Source organism: Mus musculus, chromosome 6 (genome assembly GCF_000001635.26).
Source record: "Mus musculus strain C57BL/6J chromosome 6, GRCm38.p6 C57BL/6J".
Taxonomy (NCBI): domain Eukaryota; kingdom Metazoa; phylum Chordata; class Mammalia; order Rodentia; family Muridae; genus Mus; species Mus musculus.
The window spans coordinates 123,229,474-123,255,321 of record NC_000072.6 but is presented as its reverse complement, the minus strand read 5'-3'; the positions used below and the strand labels follow the sequence as shown (position 1 = coordinate 123,255,321).

The window sequence follows — 25,848 nt, the reverse complement described above, 5'->3', positions numbered from 1 at the left end:
TGTGTTGACCAGTTGTGAATTTCTATTAATTATCATCTACTGTAAAAAGATGCTTTTCTGATGAGGGTTTAATCAATGATTATGATGGTAAGATCTTAGGAAGTAGTTTCATACTATGTCCTTTTAGCAGAATAGTAGGACTAGAATTTCCCCCCAGGGTCTATGATTTATCCAGCCATGGATTTGGAACCCTGTTAACACTAACAGTCATGTGTTCTATCTTGTAGAGTAGACTTTAAGTCCAATCAGAACGTGGTTTGTTACTCTCATAGCATCAGTGTTAATATTGCATCACTGGGCATCTCTTGCCAGGGTTCACAGTTGAATAAGATTGATGCTTACTCTTCTCCCTCAGTAGTATACATAGAATTTTCCACTTTGAAATTACTTTTGTATGGTATGGAAGATTGGGATTTGTCTTAGTCAGGGTTTCTATTCCTGGACAAAACACCATGACCAAGAAGCAGTTGGGGAGGAAAGGGTTTATTCAGCTTATACTTCGATACTGCTATTCACCACCAAGGAAGTCAGGACTGGAACTCAAGTAGGTCAGGAAGCAGGAGCTGATGCAGAGGCTATGGTGGGATGTTCTTCACTGGCTTGCTTCCCCTGGCTTGCTCAGCCTGCTCTCTTATAGAACCAAGACTACCAACCCAGAGATGGTCCCACCCACAAGGGGCCTTTCCCCCTTGATCACTAATTGAGAAAATGCTGTACAGCTGGATCTCATGGAGGCATTTCCTCAACTGAAGCTCCTTTCTCTGTGATAACTACAACTGTGTCAAGATGACACAAAACTAGCCAGTACAGGATGTATTTACTAAGATAACTTTTCAAAAAACAATACAAACTGACATGATGTCTAACTTCTTTTATATCAGCACCCATAAGACTGAGGTTGAAGGATATTAAGTTTAAGTTCCTCCAGACTAACTAATGTAACACAACCTCAAAAACAAGGAAAACAAAAACATTATACATAAGAATAACAGAATTGCGAACCGTGACTCACAGGCTCAGAATATTTTAACAAATTAAGCATCAAGAAGAGATTCTGTTCTAGAAGGGGAAAAAATGCAGATGTTGCCAAAAAAAAAAAAAAGACAGAAATGTGATGTTTGATTTGTCAACATAACTAGATATTAAAAGTTCATAAACTACAGCTTCATAGATTAGCATAGATAAAATATGTTCCTTCAAGAAAGATTTGTTTTGTAGAGAGAAGACAAAAGTATTTCTAAGAAATATCTCTATCTCTCCTTCACTTTCCATGAAATTAGGGTGCTTGAATAGAACAGAAGGGAAACAGTTATCCTTAACTCTCACCCCTCAAGTCACAAAGCAGCTTTAAGCTATATACTGGTGTAGACAGAGATGATTACGAAACACCACAACTGGTAAAAATGCAAAGGACTGATGTGATGTGCCCATACCCAATAAATATATCTACAAGATGACTCCTGCACTTAAGGCTCAGGGAACATCACAGTACTGGAAAACCTATAAGAGCTGGTAGACCAGACAACCTGCTGTGAGATCATCCTAGAATTACAGAGAAGTTGTGTCCACGGACCTCAATAATACAGCTTCCTAAACAGGATAGGAACAGTGACAACACCAATGGACATCCTATCAAGTAGGTGCTAGTCTCCAGCACCCACTCCTAGACAAAGAGCTAATGGCAAATAAACAACTGCTGTGATAATTAATTTCTCCCAGGGATGAGCCCTCAAATTGATTATCCAATTCCAAGTGATCATTTCTGAAATCACATACCTACAAACAACACCACACAGACTCCACAAGCTGTACTTGTATGTATATACATAATGTATTATGTATATATGCAAAGATATGTAATATATGTGTGTGTATATATATATGCATATATATATGTAACATGGCTATATGTATATGATATATACATATATACTAGCTGATAATGGCCAAAAAAAAAAAAAGAAGCCATGAATTTGAGAGAGGGAGAATACACGGAATGTGTGGAAAGAAGAGAAATGGAGGGGAGAAAATAACTAGTTATATTTAATTTTAAAATTAAATACATGTATTTAAATAAAACCATGAAAAACTTCTAATGATTCTTAGATTCACACTGTGAGTTTCTTACTTGCCCAGGGACCACTATAAGAGGCAGTTTTGTTGGTAAATTCCAGAGTGCTGTCTGAAGACATTCAGTGTGAAACAGTTTAGATCTCCAAGTGGAGCAGTAGGATTACATATGAGGGCTTCAGAACAGAACTCAAGATGAACAGGAAGTCAGAAACAACAGGAAGCTTGACTGCTCATGGCAAGATGGTACTTTTTCAGCAAGATTGCACTTTAGGGCAGATTATGAAACACATTGTTAATTTTCCAGTATGACTTTGATGAGTCACCAGCAAAGAGGAAGGTGTCTAGAGAGATAGTGAGACATAAAGAACATAGGTCAATGGTTCTCAACTCCTTGGACAAAATCCTCTCAGAACTCAGCTCAGCTCTGTTATCCCACACTCCTTATGTGTTTGAAGGCAAAAGTCTGCCATCATGGTGCTGACCCCATTCAATGCCAACTTTCCCCAATGCCTCTCTCTATGTCTGTTCTCTGTATGTAAACACTGGAAAGAGAACTTTGCTATATCAGAGTTTGCTTGTGTTTGTTTATGGTATTTTTGTTTGTTTACATATGTTTTAATACCCATCACATTAAAATGTGAGCCACAGTCAAAGATCTATAAGGTGGATCTGTTTTTGACAGTACCAGAAAAATTAGCAATTTAATTATATAATCTACACAGACACTGCTCTCTCTATTCCCCCCCTATTGCCTTCTCTTCTAACCAACCCTATGTTCCCCCCTTCCCCCCAAGTATTCTATTTGTGTTTTCACCCCTTTTGAAAAGTTCAGCTTCTGTATATGAGAAAAAGCATGGAATATTTATCTATCTGCAAATACCCTAAATTTATTCTTAGTAACTGATGAAATCTAACAGTCATTTTGATTTGCATTTCCGTGGTGGATAAAGAATATATAAGTTCTTCTCAGACATGAGAGACTTCTCTGTTGAGAATTCTCTGTTTAGTTCTATACCCTATGTTTTTTATTGAATTATTTGGTTTGTTGGTGCGAGTTTTTTCTTTTTAATTATTTTATTAATTTACACTCCAAATGTTGCTCCCCTTCCTGGTCCCCCCTCCACAAGATCTTCACCCCATTCCCTCTCCCCTTTGCTTCTTAGAGGGTGCTCCCCTACCCACCCATCCACTCCTACTTCATCCCACTAGCATTCCCCTTCCTTGAGGCATTAAGTTGCTACAGGACTAAGCACATCCTTTCCTGCTGAGGCCAGACAAGACAGTCTTCTGCTACATATATAGTGGGGGCCATGGACCAGCCCATATATGCTTGTTGGTTGGTAGCTTAGTCTCTGAGAGCTCTGAGGGATCTGGTTGGTTGATATTGTTGTTCTTCCTATGGGGTTGCAATCCCCTTCAACTCCTTAAGTCCTTCTCCTAACTCTTTCATAGGGGTCCCCAATCTCAGTCCAATGGGTGGCTATAAGTATCTGCTTCTGTAGTAGTCAGCTGCTGGTAGAGCCTCTCAGAGGACAGCCATACTAGGCTCCTTTCTATACGCATATCTTGGCATCAACAATAGTCACAGTAATCCATTGGACTGAGCATAGGGTCCCCAATGATGGAGCTAGAGAAAGGACCTAAGGAGCTGAATGGGTTAGCAGCCACATAGAAGGAACAAGAATATGAGCAATCTAGTACCCCCAGAACTCCCAAGGACTAAACCGCCATCCAAAGAGCACATATGGTGGTACTCATGGCTCCAGCTGCATATGCAGCAGAGGATAGCCTAGTCGGACATCAATGGGAGGAGAGGCCCAATGTGGGGGAATGCTAGGGCCAAGAAGCAGGAGTGGGTGGGTTGATGAGCAAGAAGGGGGTGAGGGGAGGGTATTTTTCCGAGGGGAAACCAGGAAAGGGGATAACATTTGAAATGTATATAAAGAAAATATCCAATAAAAAAGACCTTTTTCAAAATCCAACATCTCTTCATGATAAAATTCTTAAGAAAATAAACACAACAAAGAAATATCTCAACGTAATAAAGAGACTATATAACAAGCTTACAGACACTCAACAGAGAGAAACCTCCAAGTATTTCCACTGAAGACTAAAGAGTGATACTGGGATGCCCACTATCTCCACTTCTGTTAAACATGGGCTTGATCATGAGGAGACAATAAAGGGGGTGCAAGGTGGAAGGGAAGAAATCAAAGTCTACTTAGGTAAATTATATATATATATATATATATATATATATATATATATATATATATATCCTAAAGATTCCATCAGAAAACTATTACAGCCCATAAACATCAAAGCAGAATGATACAAAACTGACACACAAAAAGCAGCAGCTTTTATATATTCCAATAATAAATATACTAAGAAAGAAATCAGGGAAACAATACCATTCTCCATAACTTCAAAAACTTGTGGACTAAATCTAACCAACAAGAGATTGGTGTATAAGCTTATTTTTTGTTGTCGTTGTTGTTGTAAAAAAAAAAAAAAAGAATGTACAGTGAAAGCTTTAAGACACTGAGGAACCTGAAGAAGGAAAGACCCCTTCTCCATGCTCATGGATTGGTTGGCTTAATATTGTGAAAATGGTCGTTCTATCAAAAGCAACCCAGAGGTTCAATGCAATCACTACCAAAATGCCAGTGCAGTTCTTCACAGAAATTGGGAAAATAATCTTAAAGTTAATATGGAAACATCAAACAGGACAGATAAAACAATCCTGAGTAACAATGTGGAAGAATCGTCATCCCTGATTTCTAGTTATATGGCAGAGCTATAACAATAAAACAACATGGTACTTGCATAAAAATAGACTCTTTGATCCATAGAGTAAAACTGAGTTGCCAGATATAAGTCCACACTCCTGAGTTTTTTCAAAGAGGCCAAAAATATACATTGGCAAGAGGGCAGCCACTTCAATAAACAGTGCTAGTTAAACTGGGTAGCTACATGTACAAAAATTAAAGTAAGGAGACAGAGGCAGGAGGATTTCTGAGATTTTAAGGTTAAACTGGTCTGCATAGCAAGTTCCAGGACAGCCATAGATACATAGTGAGAATAAAGAAGAAGAAGGAGAAGGAGAAGAAGGAGGAGGAGGAGGAGGAGGAGGAGGAGGAGGAGGAGGAGGAGGAGGAGAAGAAGAAGAAGAAGAAGAAGAAGAAGAAGAAGAAGAAGAAGAAGAAGAAGAAGAAGAAGAAGAAGAAGAAGAAAGAAGGAGGAGGAGGAAGAAGAGGAGGAGGAGAAGGAGAAGGAGAAGGAGAAGGAGAAGGAGAAGGAGAAGGAGAAGGAGAAGGAGAAGGAGAAGGAGGAGAAGGAGAAGGAGAAGGAGAAGGAGAAGGAGAAGGAGAAGGAGAAGGAGAAGGAGAAGGAGAAGGAGAAGGAGAAGGAGAAGAAGAAGAAGAAGAAGAAGAAGAAGAAGAAGAAGAAGAAGAAGAAGAAGAAGAAGAAGAAGAAGAAGAAGAAGAAGGAAGAAGAAGAAGAAGAAGAAGAAGAAGAAGAAGAAGAAGAAGAAGAAGAAGAAGAAGAAGAAGAAGAAGAAGAAGAAGAAGAAGAAGAAGAAGAAAGACGGAGGAGGAGGAAGAGGAGGAGGAGAAGGAGAAGGAGAAGGAGAAGGAGAAGGAGAAGGAGAAGGAGAAGAAGAAGAAGAAGAAGAAGAAGAAGAAGAAGAAGAAGAAGAAGAAGAAGAAGAAGAAGAAGAAGAAGAAGAAGAAGAAGAGAAGCAGAAGCAGCAGCAAATGACAGACAGACAGACACAAACAAACACACACAACACAGAAGGGAGGGAGGGAGGAGAGAGGGAAGGAGGGGGGAGATGAGAAAGAGAGAGAGAGAGAGAGAGAGAGATATTGCAGAATACTCAGTCCTAATTTAGATGCCTATACCACACTTCTTAAGCCCAAACTCAGAGATCATTATGAAAAATGGAATAGAGGGTTGTGAAAACCAGAAGTGGATGACTGCAGGGAACAAGCCATTGCACATATTAACTCACAGCAGTTGTTACTGCATGTTCATGACCTCTACAAGATCAAGCATGGATTGGAAAGAGTTCACAAGGTATCAGTCCTTGCCTACAAGCTGTTGGCAGTGATGGCTGCTGGAACAGAAGAGCCCATTATTTTCAGAGATGTGGCTCCTGTGAGGCTACGCATGCTCCAGTAGATGGCTCCACACCCATTCACATACAGGTAGCAATCTGTACTTGGAGGGGTAAGGAGGAAGTTGGGAAAGAAAAGTCATGCAAGTGAAATGGGAGGGATTAGAAAAAAAATAATTTCTATGGCCTCCCTTGAAGAAAGTTTGTCAGTCAACGGCTGTACAAACCTTTGTGTCCTATATATATTACATACACATCATGATATCTCACATACAAGTGATTTCCAATTCATCATATACTATTCTTTTGACACTGTTTTATTTTATTTCATTTGACAATTGTTGCAAGAGTATCATGACCCTACAAAGAAATTGGATTTTTTTTCTGTCATAGGCTTATGTGCTCTGACACCTTGCATATCCACTCTTCAATCCTAACATGACCATTACACAGAACTGCTCACCGTGCTATAACTTTTCTCTCTACCAGATATATGACTAGTATTTGCCTCCTAAAAAGCCTCCCTAAAACTTTCACAAGGAGTACCTTTAACTTTTGGTATATACACATCATAAACTTAGAGTTGAGTGATGTTTACATAAGAAAAGGTCCATTCATAGACTTTCCTAAGCAGGTGAGCATGTTCTGATTTTGATGTGTAGTTCTCAAGTTACAAGTGAAAGTGAACATTTCTATAAATTAATACTTGTTGAATGTATGTATTTATCCTTCTATGGCATGTCTGTCCAAATATTTTATTCATTTTTGTCTTTGTCTAATTCATTGTGACAGTTTATACATTCTTTGTAATAGTACTGTGTTATTAATTAGTGATTGAAACATTTTCCAGCAAAGAACTTTTAATTCTCTCCCCTCTTGTTATATCTGTTTTGTTTCTTAAAAGGGGAGCTGGGATAACCAAGTTCCAAGGTCCCCCACAGACTCTCACTCTCTGTTATTGACACTTTGGGGATTTATCTTCTGCAGTTGTGTGAAACAGAAGTTGGATATGGATTCTGAAGCTGCCTCGCGAAAACTATTTTTTAAATTTTTCTGTGTTTTTTGGTTTTTCGGGGTGGGGGGAATAGTTTATTTATATTTCAAATACATTTCCCAGTATCCATGCCCCACCCAAACCCACTATCCCATCCCCTCTCCCCTTGCTTCTATGAGGGTGATCCCCCACTCATCCACTCAACTCCTGCTTCCCCGCCCTTGCATTCACCTACTCTGGGGCATCAAGCATTCACAGGACCAAGGCCCTCTCCTCCCATTGATGCCTGACAAGGCCACCCTCTGCTACATATGTGGCTGGAGCCATGGGTTGCTCCATGTATACTCTCTGCTTAGTGGTTTAGTCCCTGGGAGCTCTGGGGGTAGGGGCTGGTTGGTTGATTGATATTGTTGTTCTTCCTATGGAGTTACAAACTCCTTCAGCTTCTCCAGTCCTTTCTCTTAACTCCTCCACTGGGACCCAGTGCTCAGTCCAGTGCTGGCTGTGAGCATCTGCTTTAGATTTTTGGATCATTTTCTCAGATGGAAGATGGCTCCTGTATTTGGAGCACACATAAATCACCTTGTAGAGATTTCTATATGTAAGGGGCTGACTGATAATAATGAGTGCCAAGGTGTCAGCCATGGGAGTAAGTCACCAAGAAAGCAGATTTGAGTTTTTGTCAGGTCCCTGGATGATCATGTTTCTAGCCATAGCCACAACCTTCACCAGGGAATTTTGCATTTTGAGAATGAAGTGGTTTTCAAAGAGTACTGTATTGTAAATCTTCTAACAGCCCAACCTTACAATCTAGAAAAAGGAATGTTTGTAGACGTATGAAACAAACTGGGCAGTGGTGGCACATGCCTTTAATCCCAGCACTTGGGAGGCAGAGGCAGGCGGATTTCCGAGTTCGAGGCCAGCCTGGTCTACACAGTGAGTTCCAGGACAGCCAGGATTATACAGAGAAACCCTGTCTCAAAAAAAAAATTAGAAGAAGAAATATGAAACAAAAAGAGAAAAAAGAAAAAGAATGATAACTCAACAGAACAAAGAGGTGATCCTAGTTTGCTTGTTTTGAAAAAAAAAAAGACTGAGCAAAAGAGCAACTTGGATGAAATTGTTTATTCATCTTATACTTTCAAGTAACAGCAGTTCATAGAAAGAAACCAGGGCAAGACCCTGGGGCAGAAACCTGAGGGCAGAGATGGATGGATGATGCTCCCTGGCTTGCTCTTCATGGGTTTAACACCTTTGCTTACCACCTGGACCCTCTTACAACAATCATTAATCAAGAAAATGCCCCCAGACATGCTGACTGGTCAAGCTGACAGAGGCAATTCCTTAGCTGAAGATCCTACTCCCCAGGTGACTCTAGTTTGTGTCAAGTTGACAAAACTCTAACCATCAGAAGGAGAAAGGGCTCATTCTGTTTGAGTAAAGAATAGTGGCTAGGAAAAGAACGGCCTCTGTCAGATGTACAGGCCAAGAAGTTATGGCTTCTTGGTAGGTCTGAACTTTAAAGATATTAATGAATAACAGGCACTCATAGGTAAATCTTCTTCATTTCACATATTGAATTGTGTTTACTATCACAGAAAACATCATTCCAGCCCCATTTCGAAGGATTCCAGTAAACTATTGAAACACACCGCTCTTCTGGAAGATTGGGTTCATGGGGGTGCCAGAACCTACAGGAGACAAAAGGCAAAAATAACTGCTGTCATGAGTTCATGGCAGTCACATGAAAGGTGGAGTGTAATGTTGAATAGAACAAAGCTGAAGATGAGAGAACATTCCAGCATTTTCTCCCCTTTCTCCTACAAACAACTTCTATAATGCCAAATATGGGCAGTTTTGCATATTGTTTTCTGGTGTGCTATATTTTGGCCTTTCCCCTTAAATCTATATTTACTATCTCTTCTTCACAGATCCTTCATTGTGATGTAAGTTGGTAAAAGTTTCTTTTCTTCTGTCATTTATAGAGGTTGCCTCTTTACATCAGCTTCCTGAGCCTGATTTTGACATACCTATCTCCTCTGAAGAGACTAGTGGCCTAAAATTAAATGTGTAACAATAAAATGATTCCTAATGCCATTCTGCCATCACCAGAGAGATGCAGATGGGAAGAGACCCACAACAAGACATTACACAGAAAGAAAGACCACACAGCTCTAAAGAAGATGTCTCTACCAAATTCCTCTTGTCAGGGCTCAGGGAACCCCATTGGAAAGAAAAGGCAAGAGGAGTAAGGGAGACAGAGAGACAAAGGACATCGTGAGAAAAAAGCCCTCTAAATTAACGTGAGCAAAATTCATATGAGCTCACAGAGACTTAAGCAGCATACACCAGGCATACACTGGACTGCACTAAGTCCTCTGCCCATAACTATAGCTTTGAATTATACTCAGAATTATAGCTTTGAGTTATAGTAGTAGTTTATAGGATTTATTTATAAATGTATAACAAGTATGTCTCTTATTCTTGTGCCTTCTCTTGGGCTATTTTATTTTTCTGTTGGCTTGGCTTGCCCAACTGCAAAGTAATAGTTTTCTTTTTATCTTATTGTACTTTATTTTGTTGTTATCTGTTCTTTTCTAGTGAGAGTAAATAGATATATATATGGGGAAGGAGATATGGAAGAACTGAGGAAAGTAGAGGGAGGGGAAATTGTATTCAAATTATACTGTATGAGGAAAAAACTATGTTTAATGTAAGGAAAAAAGAAAAAAAGGAAAATTTAATAAAATACCTGTTTAACTTCTAATTAACTTTGACCCTGATTAAGAAATTTAATGTATTATTATTATTATTTTACATTTTTCATGTATAAAAATGGAAATGATAATAAACTAGAAACAAATTTAGTAAAGGTTTCAATGTAACGCACTAGATTACATGAGGATAAAATAAGATAATAAATGTGCTTAAATAGCATAACATATTATTATGTAATTATTCTGATATATTTATCATAATTCTGATCCAGTTACTTTAAATGGTATTTATTAGAGATTAATAAATTAAATTAAGTCTCTACTTGTGTTTAAAGTCAGAAAAAAAAATAATCTAATGGCTGAGAACACCATCTTTTTTGTTTGCTTTGCTTTGTATTATTTTGTTTTGTTTTCGAGACAGGGTTTCTCTTTGTAGCCCTGGCTGTCCTGGAACTCACTCTGTAGACCAGGCTGGCCTCAAACTCAGAACTCTGCCTGCCTCTGACTCCAAAGTACTGGAATTAAAGGCATGTGCCACCACTGCTCAGCTGAGAACACCATTTTTAGAGTCAGGTAGACACTGAGTAAATGAACTTTCTTATCTTATTTGACCTATGAATCTTGAGGAAGTTATTATTCAATATTTTATGTGTAAATTGAGTTTCTAAACAAGGAATTTTATAAAACTTTAGATTATGCATACATTTAGTGAGAACTTAATTAATTGCAGTCATTAATTATAATAGTTACAGCTGGCAAATTTTCCCTACATTTTCAATGTAAATAATCGCAGTGTTGCATTAATCTAGGACTGCACTCACCTGACATTTTGACTGAAAGGAGTATCATCGATCCATTGCCATTTGCCATTACCTTGTGGATCCGAAAGACCCAGGAAGTAAGAAAGTGACTCATTCAGCTGCTGGGTGATGAAATTCTGTATGGAGAAAAGGGAGTTAACAACTTGCAGTTTTCATATTGAACAGAATGAGCATTCGTCATAGCCTTCACGGCCATTGGAATAGAAAAAAGCAGAAGTGAAAGGAAAGGTCATTGGAACCCATAGCACAGGAATGAAAAATAACAATGTTGTCACAAAGGCAAAAGGCCCTAGCTCATACCTTCATCATTCATTCTCCACCAATTAAAAGGATCTCCAATTCCATGAAGTTATTTTTATACTTTTAACCTCGTTTAAAATGTGATGTGGACTAGAGCCCCAGGCTTCCTTGCCAGCAGAGTCTCGCCCAACACCCGCAAGGGCCCACACAGGACTCCCCACGGGATCCTAAGACCTCTGGTGAGTGGAACACAGCGCCTTCCCCAATCCAATCACGTGGAACCTGAGACTGCGGTACATAGGGAAGAAGGCTACCTGGGCCTGATCAGGGGCACAAACCCCTTCCGCTCTACACGAGCCCTGGGCTACCTTGCCAGCGGAGTCGCCTGACACCTGCAAGGGCCCACACAGGATTCCACACGGGATCCTAAGACCTCTAGTGAGTGGAACACAACTTCTGCCAGGAGTCTGGTTCAAACACCAGATATCTGGGTACCTGCCCTGCAAGAAGAGAGCTTGCCTGCAGAGAATACTCTGCCGACTGAAACTAAGGAGAGTGCTACCCTCCAGGTCTGCTTATAGAGGCTAACAGAGTCACCTGAAGAACAAGCTCTTAACAGTGACAACTAAAACAGCTAGCTTCAGAGATTACCAGATGGCGAAAGGCAAACGTAAGAATCCTACTAACAGAAATCAAGACCACTCACCATCATCAGAACGCAGCACTCCCACCCCACCTAGTCCTGGGCACCCCAACATGACCGAAAATCTAGACACAGATTTAAAAACATTTCTCATGATGATGATAGAGGGCATCAAGAAGGACTTTCATAAGTCACTTAAAGAATTACAGGAGAGCACTGCTAAAGAGTTACAGGCCCTTAAAGAAAAGCAGGAAAACACAGCCAAACAGGTAGAAATCATTAAAGAAAAACAGGAAAACACATCCAAACAGGTGATGGAAATGAACAAAACCATACTAGAACTAAAAGGGGAAGTAGACACAATAAAGAAAACCCAAAGCGAGGCAACGCTGGAGATAGAAACCCTAGGAAAGAAATCTGGAACCATAGATGCGAGCATCAGCAACAGAATACAAGAAATGGAAGAGAGAATCTCAGGTGCAGAAGATTCCATAGAGAACATCGACACAACAGTCAAAGAAAATACAAAATGCAAAAGGATCCTAATTCAAAACATCCAGGTAATCCAGGACACAATGAGAAGACCAAACCTACGGATAATAGGAATTGATGAGAACGAAGATTTTCAACTTAAAGGGCCAGCTAATATCTTCAACAAAATAATAGAAGAAAACTTCCCAAACATAAAAAAAGAGATGCCCATGATCATACAAGAAGCCTACAGAACTCCAAATAGACTGGACCAGAAATGAAATTCCTGCCGACACATAATAATCAGAACAACAAATGCACTAAATAAAGATAGAATATTAAAAGCAGTAAGGGAGAAAGGTCAAGTAACATATAAAGGAAGGCCTATCAGAATTACACCAGACTTTTCACCAGAGACTATGAAAGCCAGAAGAGCCTGGACAGATGTTATACAGACACTAAGAGAACACAAATGCCAGCCCAGGCTACTATACCCGGCCAAACTCTCAATTACCATAGATGGAGAAACCAAAGTATTCCACGACAAAAACAAATTCACACAATATCTTTCAACGAATCCAGCCCTTCAAAGGATAATGACAGAAAAGAAGCAATACAAGGACGGAAATCACGCCCTAGAATAACCAAGAAAGTAATCATTCAACAAACCAAAAATAAGACAGCCACAAGAACAAAATGCCAACTCTAACAACAAAAATAAAAGGAAGCAACAATTACTTTTCCTTAATATCTCTTAATATCAATGGACTCAATTCCCCAATAAAAAGACATAGACTAACAGACTGGCTACACAAACAGGACCCAACATTCTGCTGCTTACAGGAAACCCATCTCAGGGAAAAAGACAGACACTACCTCAGAGTGAAAGGCTGGAAAACAATTTTCCAAGCAAATGGACTGAAGAAACAAGCTGGAGTAGCCATTTTAATATCGGATAAAATCGACTTCCAACCCAAAGTTATCAAAAAAGACAAGGAGGGACACTTCATACTCATCAAAGGTAAAATCCGCCAAGAGGAACTCTCAATTCTGAATATCTACGCACCAAATGCAAGGGCGACCACATTCATTAGAGACACTTTAGTAAAGCTCAAAGCATACATTGCACCTCACACAATAATAGTGGGAGACTTCAACACACCACTTTCTTCAATGGACAGATCGTGGAAACAGAAAGTAAACAGGGACACAGTGAAACTAACAGAAGTTATGAAACAAATGGACCTGACAGATATCTACAGAACATTTTATCCTAAAACAAAAGGATATACCTTCTTCTCAGCACCTCACGGGACCTTCTCCAAAATTGACCATATAATTGGTCACAAAACAGGCCTCAACAGATACAAAAATATTGAAATTGTCCCATGTATCCTGTCAGACCACCATGGCCTAAGACTGATCTTCAATAACAACATAAATAATGGAAAGCCAACATTCACGTGGAAACTGAATAACACTCTTCTCAATGATACCTTGGTCAAGGAAGGAATAAAGAAAGAAATTAAAGACTTTTTAGAGTTTAATGAAAATGAAGCCACAACGTACCCAAACCTATGGGACACAATGAAAGCATTTCTAAGAGGGAAACTCATAGCTCTGAGTGCCTCCAAGAAGAAACGGGAGAGAGCACATACTAGCACCTTGACAACACATCTAAAAGCCGTAGAAAAAAAGGAAGCAAATTCACCCAAGAGGAGTAGACGGCAGGAAATAATCAAACTCAGGGGTGAAATCAACCAAGTGGAAACAAGAAGAACTATTCAAAGTATTAACCAAACGAGGAGTTGGTTCTTTGAGAAAATCAACAAGATAGATCAACCCTTAGCTAGACTCACTAAAGGGCACAGGGACAAAATCCTAATTAACAAAATCAGAAATGAAAAGGGAGACATAACAGGAGATCCTGAAGAAATCCAAAACACCATCAGATTCTTCTACAAAAGGCTATACTCAACAAAACTGGAAAACCTGGACGAAATGGACAAATTTCTGGACAGATACCAGGTACCAAAGTTGAATCAGGATCAAGTTGACCATCTAAACAGTCCCATATCACCTAAAGAAATAGAAGCAGTTATTAATAGTCTCCCAACCAAAAAAAGCCCAGGACCAGATGGGTTTAGTGCAGAGTTCTATCAGACCTTCAAAGAAGATCTAATTCCAGTTCTGCACAAACTATTTCACAAAATAGAAGTAGAAGGTACTCTACCCAACTCATTTTATGAAGCCACTATTACTCTGATACCTAAAATACAGAAAGACCCAACAAAGATAGAGAACTTCAGACCAATTTCTCTTATGAATATCGATTCAAAAATCCTCAATAAAATTCTCGCTAACTGAATCCAAGAACACATTAAAGCAATCATCCATCCTGACCAAGTAGGTTTTATTCCAGGGATGCAGGGATGGTTTAATATACGAAAATCCATCAATGTAATCCATTATATAAACAAACTCAAAGACAAAAACCACATGATCATCTCGTTAGATGCAGAAAAAGCATTTGACAAGATCCAACACCCATTCATGATAAAAGTTTTGGAAAGATCAGGAATTCAAGGCCCATACCTAAACATGATAAAAGCAATCTACAGCAAACCAGTAGCCAACATCAAAGTAAATGGAGAGAAGCTGGAAGCAATCCCACTAAAATCAGGGACTAGACAAGGCTGCCCACTTTCTCCCTACCTTTTCAACATAGTACTTGAAGTATTAGCCAGAGCAATTCGACAACAAAAGGAGATCAAGGGGATACAAATTGGAAAAGAGGAATTCAAAATATCACTTTTTGCAGATGATATGATAGTATATATAAGTGACCCTAAAAATTCCACCAGAGAATTCCTAAACCTGATAAACAGCTTCGGTGAAGTAGCTGGATATAAAATAAACTCAAACAAGTCAATGGCCTTTCTCTATACAAAGAATAAACAGGCTGAGAAAGAAATTAGGGAAACAACACCCTTCTCAATAGTCACAAATAATATAAAATATCTTGGCGTGACTCTAACTAAGGAAGTGAAAGATCTGTATGATAAAAACTTCAAATGTCTGAAGAAAGAAATTAAAGAAGATCTCAGAAGATGGAAAGATCTCCCATGCTCATGGATTGGCAGGATCAACGTTGTAAAAATGGCTATCTTGCCAAAAGCAATCTACAGATTCAATGCAATCCCCATCAAAATTCCAACTCAATTCTTCAACGAATTGGAAGGAGCAATTTGCAAATTCGTCTGGAATAACAAAAAACCTAGGATAGCAAAAAGTCTTCTCAAGGATAAAAGAACTTCTGGTGGAATCACCATGCCTGACCTAAAGCTTTACTACAGAGCAATTGTGATAAAAACAGCATGGTACTGGTGTAGAGACAGACAAGTAGACCAATGGAATAGAATTGAAGACCCAGAAATGAACCCACACACCTATGGTCACTTGATCTTCGACAAGGGAGCTAAAACCATCCAGTGGAAGAAAGACAGCATTTTCAACAATTGGTGCTGGCACAACTGGTTGTTATCATGGAGAAGAATGTGAATTGATCCATGCTTATCTCCTTGTACTAAGGTCAAATCTAAGTGGATCAAGGAACTTCACATAAAACCAGAGACACTGAAACTTATAGAGGAGAAAGTGGGGAAAAGCCTTGAAGATATGGGCACAGGGGAAAAATTCCTGAACAGAACAGCAATGGCTTGTGCTGTAAGATCGAGAATTGACAAATGGAACCTAATGTAACTCCAAAGTTTCTGCAAGGCAAAAGACACCGTCAATAAGATAAAAAGACCACCAACAGATTGGGAAAGGATCTTTACCTATCCTAAATCAGATAGGGGACTAATATCCAACATATATAAAGAACTCAAGAAGGTGGACTTCAGAAAATCAAATAACCCCATTAAAAAATGGGGCTCAGAACTGAACAAAGAATTCTCACCTGAGGAATACCGAATGGCAGAGAAGCACCTGAAAAAATGTTCAACATCTTTAATCATCAGGGAAATGCAAATCAAAATAACCCTGAGATTCCACCTCACACCAGTCAGAATGGCTAAGATCAAAAATTCAGGTGACAGCAGATGCTGGCGTGGATGTGGAGAAAGAGGAACACTCCTCCATTGTTGGTGGGATTGCAGGCTTGTACAACCACTCTGGAAATCAGTCTGGCGGTTCCTCAGAAAATTGGACATAGTACTACCGGAGGATCCAGCATTACCTCTCCTGGGCATATATCCAGAAGATGCCCCAACTGGTAAGAAGGACACATGCTCCACTATGTTCATAGCAGCCTTATTTATAATAGCCAGAAGCTGGAAAGAACCCAGATGCCCCTCAACAGAGGAATGGATACAGAAAATGTGGTACATCTACACAATGGAGTACTACTCAGCTATTAAAAAGAATGAATTTATGAAATTCCTATGCAAATGGATGGACCTTGAGGGCATCATCCTGAGTGAGGTAACACATTCACAAAGGAACTCACACAATATGTACTCACTGATAAGTGGATATTAGCCCCAAACCTAGGATATCCAAGATATAAGATACAATTTGCTAAACACATGAAACTCAAGAAGAATGAAGACTGAAGTGTGGACACTATGCCCCTCCTTAGAATTGGGAACAAAACACCCATGGAAGGAGTTACAAAGACAAAGTTTGGAGCTGAGATGAAAGGATGGACCATGTAGAGACTGCCATATCCAGGGATCCACCCCATAATCAGCATCCAAACGCTGACACCATTGCATATACTAGCAAGATTTTATCGAAAGGACCCAGATGTAGCTGTCTCTTGTGAGACTATGCCGGGGCCTAGCAAACACAGAAGTGGATGCTCATAGTCAGCTAATGGATGGATCACAGGGCTCCCAATGGAGGAGCTAGAGAAAGTACCCAAGGAGCTAAAGGGATCTGCAACCCTATAGGTGGAACAACATTATGAACTAACCAGTACCCCGGAGCTCTTGACTCTAGCTGCATATGTATCAAAAGATGGCCTAGTCGGACATCACTGGAAAGAAAGGCCCATTGGACACGCAAACTTTATATGCCCCAGTACGGGGGAACGCCAGGGCCAAAAAGGGGGAGTGGGTGGGTAGGGGAGTGGGGGTGGGTGGGTATGGGGGACTTTTGGTATAGCATTGGAAATGTAAATGAGGTAAATACCTAATAAAAATGGGGAAAAAAAAGAAAGAGAAAAAAATGTGATTTGTTTAAATGTTAAGATATTATATTCTATGTCTATTCTTGGCAGAGCCAAGAAATGCTCAGATTAAAAGAACATTTCTGAGTATATCTGTAATGTGTTCCCAGATATAATTGGCTACAGTATCTGTGATCTCATTAAACCAGCTTGTCCTAACCAATGTGGGTAGACATTATCTAAACATTTAAGATCCTAAATAGAACAAGGCAAAGGAAAGAGCAGTTCATCTTATCTTGCTTCCTGCCTTTGGTAGAGATCACTAAAACTAGAAATGCCACATGACTCAACTATGTCATTCCTGGGGCATACCCAAAGCATTCTATTTCAGAGGTATTTACTCATCTACCTTCATTGTTGTTCTATGCACAGTAGCTAAGAAATGGGATCATCCTAGATGTCCACCAATTAAAACTGGACAGTGAAAATGTGACCCATGTATACTATAGAATTGTAAAGAAAATGAAATTGTGAAATGTGAAAGTGAATTAATGGCATGAGGAAAAATTATTAGTTAAGCCAGGCCCAGGAAGGCAAATGCCACATATTCTATCTCTATGTGAAACCTCTCTTGGAATTTTTAGATTAATGGGTTTAATGTAAAGTATCTGTAGAGTCCAGGAAACCAGAAAGGGGCCATTGATGGAGAAGGGTGGGAATGCCTTAAAGGAGGAGGGATAGGAGAACCAAGGTGCTAGAAAAGTGGGTGGAGTGAACGTAAATGTGAATTTGTAAATGTTTAAGTGAATGTGTAGTGGGTGATGAGGGAGATGAATGGATGGGGGAGGTTGAACCAAAACTAAGGATGTGTGAGAAAGTCATATTGAAGCCTACAGCTTTGTACACCAGTTTAAAATAAAATTTTAAAAATAGAGTTTGAAGGGAGTTAACCTCTATGAATATAGTTGCTCCAGCAGTTATTAAATAAAAAGAAGGGCTAGAGAAATTGCTCAGTGGTTAAGAGTACTAGCTGCTCTTCCAGAAGACCAGATTTCAATTCCCAGCACCCACATGGCAACTCACAACTGTCTGTAACTCCAGTTCCATGGAATCCGACAACCTCACACAGACATACATACAGGTAAACACTAATATGCGTTAAATAAATAAATAAATAAATAAATAAATAAATAAATAAATCATTAGAAAAAAATCCCAGTATTTTTTCTGAGATACTTCTTTATAAGATGTTGGTCAGGAAGGCCACAGAGGCTTCAGAAAAGCTTCTATTTACAGTGGATGATGCTTTTGCAGAGACTCATAACAGGTTAATGTCCTTCAATGAAACAACTATGCCACTCCACTCCAAGCTCAGTGAGTATCACAGAGGAGAAAGAATGCAAGAGTTGAAACTCACAACAGCAATGGCTACCTGTAAAAGACATGCACAAGACTGGGAGCCTCAACAGCCCATCATGGATATGGGAGGGGATAGTAAGACCCCATCCCTCTCCGAGGGGCTATGGACAGTTAACAATTCCTGCTAGAGTTATATTTGTCAGAGGTTTGGCCACTGGGCATTGCCCTCACTCAAGTAAATAGCTGCACACCTATGCTCATAGGGTTATTGAAATATGAATCTCATTCACAAAAAGAAAGGATAGAGAGGGAAATTTGGAAAGAATAGAGGTTCAGCAGAAAAGGAAGGGGATAAGAGAAAATGATGAGGGAAACTGATCAAAGAGCATTATATATGAATAAAATTGTGAAATAATTTTATTAACAGTAAGACGTAAAGAAGAAATTTACACAACCATATTCACTGTACTATTCACAATAGCCATGGAATGGAAGCAATCTGTATGGAAGCCACCCCTGAATGGAGAGAAGGTGGTAATTTAGGTGTTCTCATCACACACATACATGCACATTGTAATGAGTTTGAGCATTAATTTCACTGTGGTACTCATTTCAAAATGTATTGCAAATAATTACATTGTACACTGGAAATATGTACATCTTTTCTGTCAATCACACCTTAAGATAACTAAAAAAAACACATAAAACAAAGATAAAATGTGAAATATGTATATAATGGAATATTCAGACTTAAAAAAAAGTCACATGGTACAACATGAATGAGTCTTGAGGACATCATGCTGAATAAAATCATCTAGACAAACACACACATGTACAAGCATACACACACACATACACACAAAATAATACATGATTCCACTTATATGAAGAATCTAAAGTAATCAAACTCATTTAAAAAAAATTAGAAGAGTAATTGCCAGAACCTTATGGATTTGGAAGTGGGTAGTCTATTCGACTACCCACTGGAGCAGAGAACTCCAATCTTCCTAGGTATAAAAATTCTAAGGGGCTTTTCTACAATGGGATGAACATACATTTCAAACTACATTTTCCTACAATTAAAAGGCTAATGAAAAACAAGAAAGCACTACCTGCTCCGCTTCAGTATTGATCACCACCAGATGAGCCCCCATCTGAACACAGTTCTGCTCACTGGTGCTCCAGAAGTTCTCCTTGGTAGAAATGAGGTAGCAGCTGGAGCCAAATGACTTCCAGTGATTTGGGCAGCATCCCCACATTTTTTCTGTGACATGAACAAGAAGTTTGACCATGAGATGAGACAAATAAGATTAAGGAGACATATTCTAGGAAACTCCAAGGTTCTGAGGCTCCTTGCCAGAGGTGCTTTCTCAATGTAATTACACGTTTACCATTTTTAGAATAAATAATTTGGGGCCAGGGAACTTATATTGAGAGCAGTGCTGGCCTCATGGGTTATTTAATCACATAATATCTCTGAAACATTTGAAACAGTACTTAGTTCATAGTAATTGCTCTATAAATATTACTTCCTTACTAATTTTTATGGATTATCAAACATTCAAAAATTGTATCCATAATTTATTGATTATTAAGAATGAATAATATAGTTTATGCTTTGACTCAAGTATCCCAATTTCTTAACACTCTCCCTGAGTAGGAATGTACTGTAAAAAGGAAAGTGTCCTTTCTAAACATTATTTAACTGTGTTCAAAATGGACATCTTTCTGGCCTTTATGAACTAATTTTATTCTTCGCTTTTATTTTTTTAATTGAAAGTCATTTTTACACAATATATCCTGATCATGACTTCTTCTCCACCATCTCTTCCATGATCCTTCCCACCTCTCTTCACATCCAATTCCATACCTTCTCTCCCTCTCTTCCTCTCTCTCTCTCTCTGTCTCTGTCTCTCTGTCTCTGTCTCTCTGTCTCTGTCTCTGTCTGTCTCTCTCTCTCTCTCTCTCCCTCTCTCTCTCTCTCTCTCTCTCTCTCTCTCTCTCTCTCTTGAAAATAAACGGGCAAATTTTTTAAAGGACACAATTTAAAATTAAAGAAAAGAACAAGAAACACACAGAGACTCAACTGACACAGAGAGAAACAAAGATCATTTAAAAAAAAGGAACCATAATTTACAAACAAAGACCAGTATTGTTTTTCAATGCCCCAATAAAGCAATATGAGACCAAAATAATTGGCAAAAATACCATTGAATTAGAAGTCTGTAAAAACACACATGGTAGAATAAAATAATGAAAAGAAGTTATGTCATGAAAGTAAAAATATAATCGATAAGTAAAACTAGACATGAAACTGGAAATGTATAATTTGGGAAGACAAACAAGGTCTAAGAGGTATGCCTCACCAACAACTCAGTATAAGAAATGAAAGAGAAAAACTCAGGCACTGAAGACAGGATAGAAGAAAGGGATATCTCAGTCAAAGAAAATATTAAATAAAAAAAAAACTCAAGGCACAAAACATCCAGGAATTCTCAGATTAAAAACAAACAAACAAACAAAACTAAGTCTATAGGAATAGACAAAGAAAAAGAAAGCCAAGTTAAATGCACAGGAAATATTTTCAACAAAATCATAAAAGAAAATGTCTTCAACCTTAAGGAGATGATTATCAAGGTACAAAAAACATGCAGAACACCAAATGGACTGGATCAGAAAAGATATTCCCCACAACACACAATAATCAAAATGCTAAACATACAGAACAAAGAAAGAATGTGAAAAGCTGCAAGAGGAAAAGACTGAGTAACATATAAATATAAACCTACTAGAATAATGCCTGACCTCTCATTGAAGACTGTAAAAGCCAGAAGGGCCTGAACAGATGTTCTACAAACTCTAAGAAACCACAGATATGAGCCCAGACTGCTACAGCCAGATAATTATTTTTCCTTTTACACCCAGATAATTTTTCCCTTTGATACAGAATCTCATTATTTAGCCCTAGAAATCTCTAGGTAGACCAGACTAAATTCATATCTGTACAAATTCTCCTGCCACTACCTCCGAAGTGTTGGGATTACAGAATTTAATGAATCAGCATGAATAACAAAATATAAATATTTTTGCTGAAAGTTTCCCTCTTCTTTGTATTGTATTAATTCTAAAGAGTATTGTTAAACGTCTGTTATTTGATTTTTCTGACATGGTATAAGATAAATAATTTCATCACATAAACTTATCTAAGAACAAAATTAATTATGCCAAATAGCCTGCTTGACCATAATTTTAAGGCAGATACACTTAGGAAATGTGTTTATAGATAGATACAAAATTAATTTAATTAAAATCCACTTCTGTCTCATTTCAGAGCCTCCTAAAGGCCAAGTGCCAATTTTTCTTTAAAACTGCAGCTGTAGCCTTGTGAAGTCCTCTATATCTGTTGTAATCCCAGAACACAGGAGGCTGAAGCAGGAGGGTTGCGAGTACAAGCTAGTTTAGGCTTTCTAAGGAGCCCAACCCTTCCTGGGTGAAACTGTACCTCAAAATAGATATATGAACAGTTATTGTATAAATGTCTCCAGAAAATAAAGAAAGACTATCCTCTTGGAATTATGTTTTCCTCGGGAAAGAATCAGCCCCACAGTTGTTTGGCACAATGAACTCAATGTGCTAAGATAAGCATGGTCAGGGCAACCTTTGTGTTGCCGCACAATGTATTCTAAACAATGACTGAAACAGAAAATCTCAACAACACCTAGATGTATGAGGGGCTTTTGTTCTGTCTTCACATATACTTCTCTTTCCACAAGGATGTAAATTAATAATAATAATAATAGTAATTAATAGATATGGCATGGTGAGTAACCCAGTTCTTGGATCAGGACTCTGATCGATGTCTAGATGCCATTGTTATATGTTAAATAATAATCCCATAAAGAAAATTAAAGACAAGTGCCTATCATCACACAGAGGTGAGGCAGATATGATGCTCAAGTTGACTCTCCATACACAAATTTGCCATTTATGCACTTATGACACGGGCAGGCTCAGCCTGAGTCAGTTTTCCCAGTAATAAAGCTGGTACTTGGAATGGAGATGTATAGTATTAATTGAGGAACTCAACTGCCAAAGAGAATTTTATGTATTGAATTTAAAACTCATGAGAATCTTTAATAAAAACTTCCAGAGTTTACCTGACATACTGTGTGTGTGTGTGTGTGTGTGTGTGTGTGTGTGTGTGTGTGTGTGTGTGTGTTGACAGTGTTGCTCAAAATCAAGATGCCTAGGAATTAAATTGAATTGTTTCATGGAAATATCCAGAACAGTAACTGAACATGTAAGTGTAAAGAATGCTTGATAGTTTCCAAGTCGAAACATCTCTCTCTCTCTCTCTCTCTCTCTCTCTCTCTCTGTGTGTGTGTGTGTGTGTGTGTGTGTGTCCCCTCTATTTTTTTCTCTCTCTTTCTCACACCTACAGTATAATAAATATATGTTAAATTTAACCCTAATAATGACCCCCCAAGTCTAGCAAAATATTGAAAATCTTCACCTGACACCATAGTCCCTTCACTGAAGCAGGTGAGACTGGAATGGTATGTGTGAAGTTCATATAGTCTTCTACTGGGCTGGTCCATAATAAATTGGTAAGTCACTGTGAAGAAAGAAGGGTATGAGCATGACCTAGCTATCCCTGGAGCCTCATGTCCTCTACCTGGGTCAGGCTTCTCCCTCCACTATACCTCCCCTACATCTCCAGGTAAACCCACTAACGACAAGACTAAATTATTGCTCTCCTATATTCATTTAAATTACTAGTTTATACATCTCCTCATTTGTTTTTTCTTTTCCCCACTATAATATCAGCTGTATTTTTCTGGAATAAACATCTAATCTTCTTCATGAATTAATAACAAACCCCTGCATCAGGGAACTGCCACAAGTCCTGGATAGTAATCTGTTGCCTCACCAGTGTCTAGCCTCCTTTGTTTAAACAACTTTGAGGCAAGAATAATGGGTATGTTTACATATCCTTACCATTCCTGATTGTAGGTAGGAGGACTTTAAACATCTAGAGACTTTTAAGTGGGGAATGTATGGTCAAGGTATGTTGTATATGAGTAGGAAAGTTTCAAAAAATAAATAAAAATTATTTTTAATTAGCAGTTTTCATGAGTGTGCACATTAAACAATGTTAACAAAAACAGATCTTCTTTACTATTCTAAGCAAATGTTTCTACTCCATGTTTTGGGTTCTGACCATCTGTTTCTTCTTGGTCCGTGAAATAACTATTCTTAATGGCCACAATCTGTTCTCTTAAGTTTGACTCTGCCAATTAGAGCAGATGTTGCTTCAAGGAGAAGATGAGTTTGTCTTATCACAGAGCATACTGCCAACATCAAGTCACTCTCACTATTTCCTGGACTGTACAGCAATTATTGTGATCAACCTGATAGCAAATGGAGAAGCAGACTGTTGACTGCAAAGAATATCATCAAAACTTCTCACATAATAGACTTCACACACGGATTCTGAGCAGATGAAACAGGACAGAGATATTTTATTTCCTCAATCATCACTATCTCATTTGGTGACTTTTTACTCTTCTATTGAGAAAGGAAAATCCCATATAAATCAGACTCTAAGCTGTCGACATTATGAAATCAACTGGACTTGCACTCCCAATATAGAGATGTGAGAAGAGACTGTGATTACTGGTGAACCCAGTGCTGGAAGGCACTGTCACAGACAATGGTTGTAAATAGTATGAGCTAACAAAGCTGGTGAAGAAACCTTACATATCTCATTAGTCAAAAGATGGGGGAAAAAAAAGAAAAGGAACAAAGAAGAGAAGTCAAGAAAAACATGGCATTACCTGTGAAGTCAGACCAGATAATGGGATTAAAATAACAACTCCAGGCTGGTGGTAGCATATGCCTTCAATCCCAGCACTTAAGAGGCAGAGGTAGGAGGATCTCTTTGAGTTCAGGGCCATCCTGATCTATGGAGAGAATTCCAGGACAGCCAAGGCTTGTTACACAGAAAAACTCTGTCTTGAAAAGCCAAAACAAAACAAAAGTGTCCCTTGGAGTCTCTGTGGAACAGAGACTAGACAGTGCCCCAAAAGAGACACCAGTCAATGAAGAACTTACCCACACAGCTCGCAATGAAACAGGTACTCAAGAGTAACATGGAAATCACAGCAGCTGACCAGAGTCTCAGGGTCCAGCAGACTCCCTTCCCTGTCAGATAGCAATCAGATGTACTCACCACAGGACCAAAAACCTTAGATCAGTTAATAACCAGACAAAATGCTCAGAATAATTATGAACTTAAAGTAGGAAAAAGCTGTCACAGCCCTATAATATGACCAAGTCAGCTCTTAAGCACACACACACACACACACACACACACACACACACACACACTCACAATCTAGAAATATTTCACCCTCAGGCACCTGCAATTTCCATGACCTTATACTTTCTTCTTGTTGTCACATTTCACACCCCCTTCAATAATTTGGTTTCTTGTTGTTTTGAGGGCTTCTGGCTCTGAGATATTATACTTCTGACACATCCCTGGGACTCTGCTGTCTTGATCTACTTCACCACTTCAGCCTGCCACTTGTCCCAGGTAGATCCTCATCACAGTACGTATTCCTATTGTCTCCTTTGACTGAGACAGGAATTCTCACCTCACCTTGGGATTGTCTTTCCTGCACCATTGTTGAGGTGTATGTTCAGAAGGTCAGGGGTTTCTTGCATCTGTCTCCAAAATACGACTCAGGGACCTGGCTTCTGTCAAAGAGGCCAGAGTTCAGAATCAACTTCCACACACACTTGAGTTAAATGCCACAGAGCGGGCCAATGCTGCAAACCCAGAAGTCAGAGAGTCTGCACTGCTCTCCACTGATTTAAAGACATGGGAAAGAGGAAATTGAGAAACATACCTAAATTTGTTCCTAAAAACTCTGTCAAGAATGTTCTCATTACTTTCTCAGTTCCTAATGTGGAAGTATCTCCGACCTCAAAATAAATTTGTCTATAAACTGTATTTACATTAAATGTTCTTTACAATACATTATGTGGATTATTCAGTTGATATGAGGCTTAACTCATATATCAAACAGGATTCTAGGAAGCAATAAGTCTGAATGGCTGAATGGTTAGCTGCTTGTCCTGGGTTGGATATCTAGAAGTCCTCACCCCTTCACACATGTGTACACATGTGCATGCATACATACATACATACATACATACATACATACAT

The 25,848-nt window shown here is 38.8% G+C and overlaps 1 protein-coding gene across 3 annotated transcripts; it reads right to left on the bottom strand.

The window, feature by feature from the left end:
* Positions 1–8,297: 8,297 nt before the first annotated feature.
* Clec4n (C-type lectin domain family 4, member n) lies at positions 8,298–25,479 on the bottom strand. 3 transcript variants are annotated; one of them, NM_020001.2, is made up of 6 exons: positions 25,279–25,479; positions 24,729–24,818; positions 23,128–23,229; positions 19,727–19,878; positions 10,729–10,844; positions 8,298–8,881 (listed from the first exon to the last, which is right to left on the bottom strand). In NM_020001.2, the coding sequence occupies exons 1-6, from the start codon at positions 25,301–25,303 to the stop codon at positions 8,737–8,739; spliced, it is 630 nt and encodes a 209-aa protein (NP_064385.1). In that variant the 5' UTR covers positions 25,304–25,479; the 3' UTR covers positions 8,298–8,736. The 3 variants fall into 3 exon arrangements, with proteins under 3 accessions (NP_064385.1, NP_001177250.1, NP_001177249.1); NM_001190321.1 differs by lacking the exon at positions 23,128–23,229; NM_001190320.1 differs by lacking the exon at positions 24,729–24,818.
* Between the last annotated feature and the right edge of the window lie 369 nt (positions 25,480–25,848).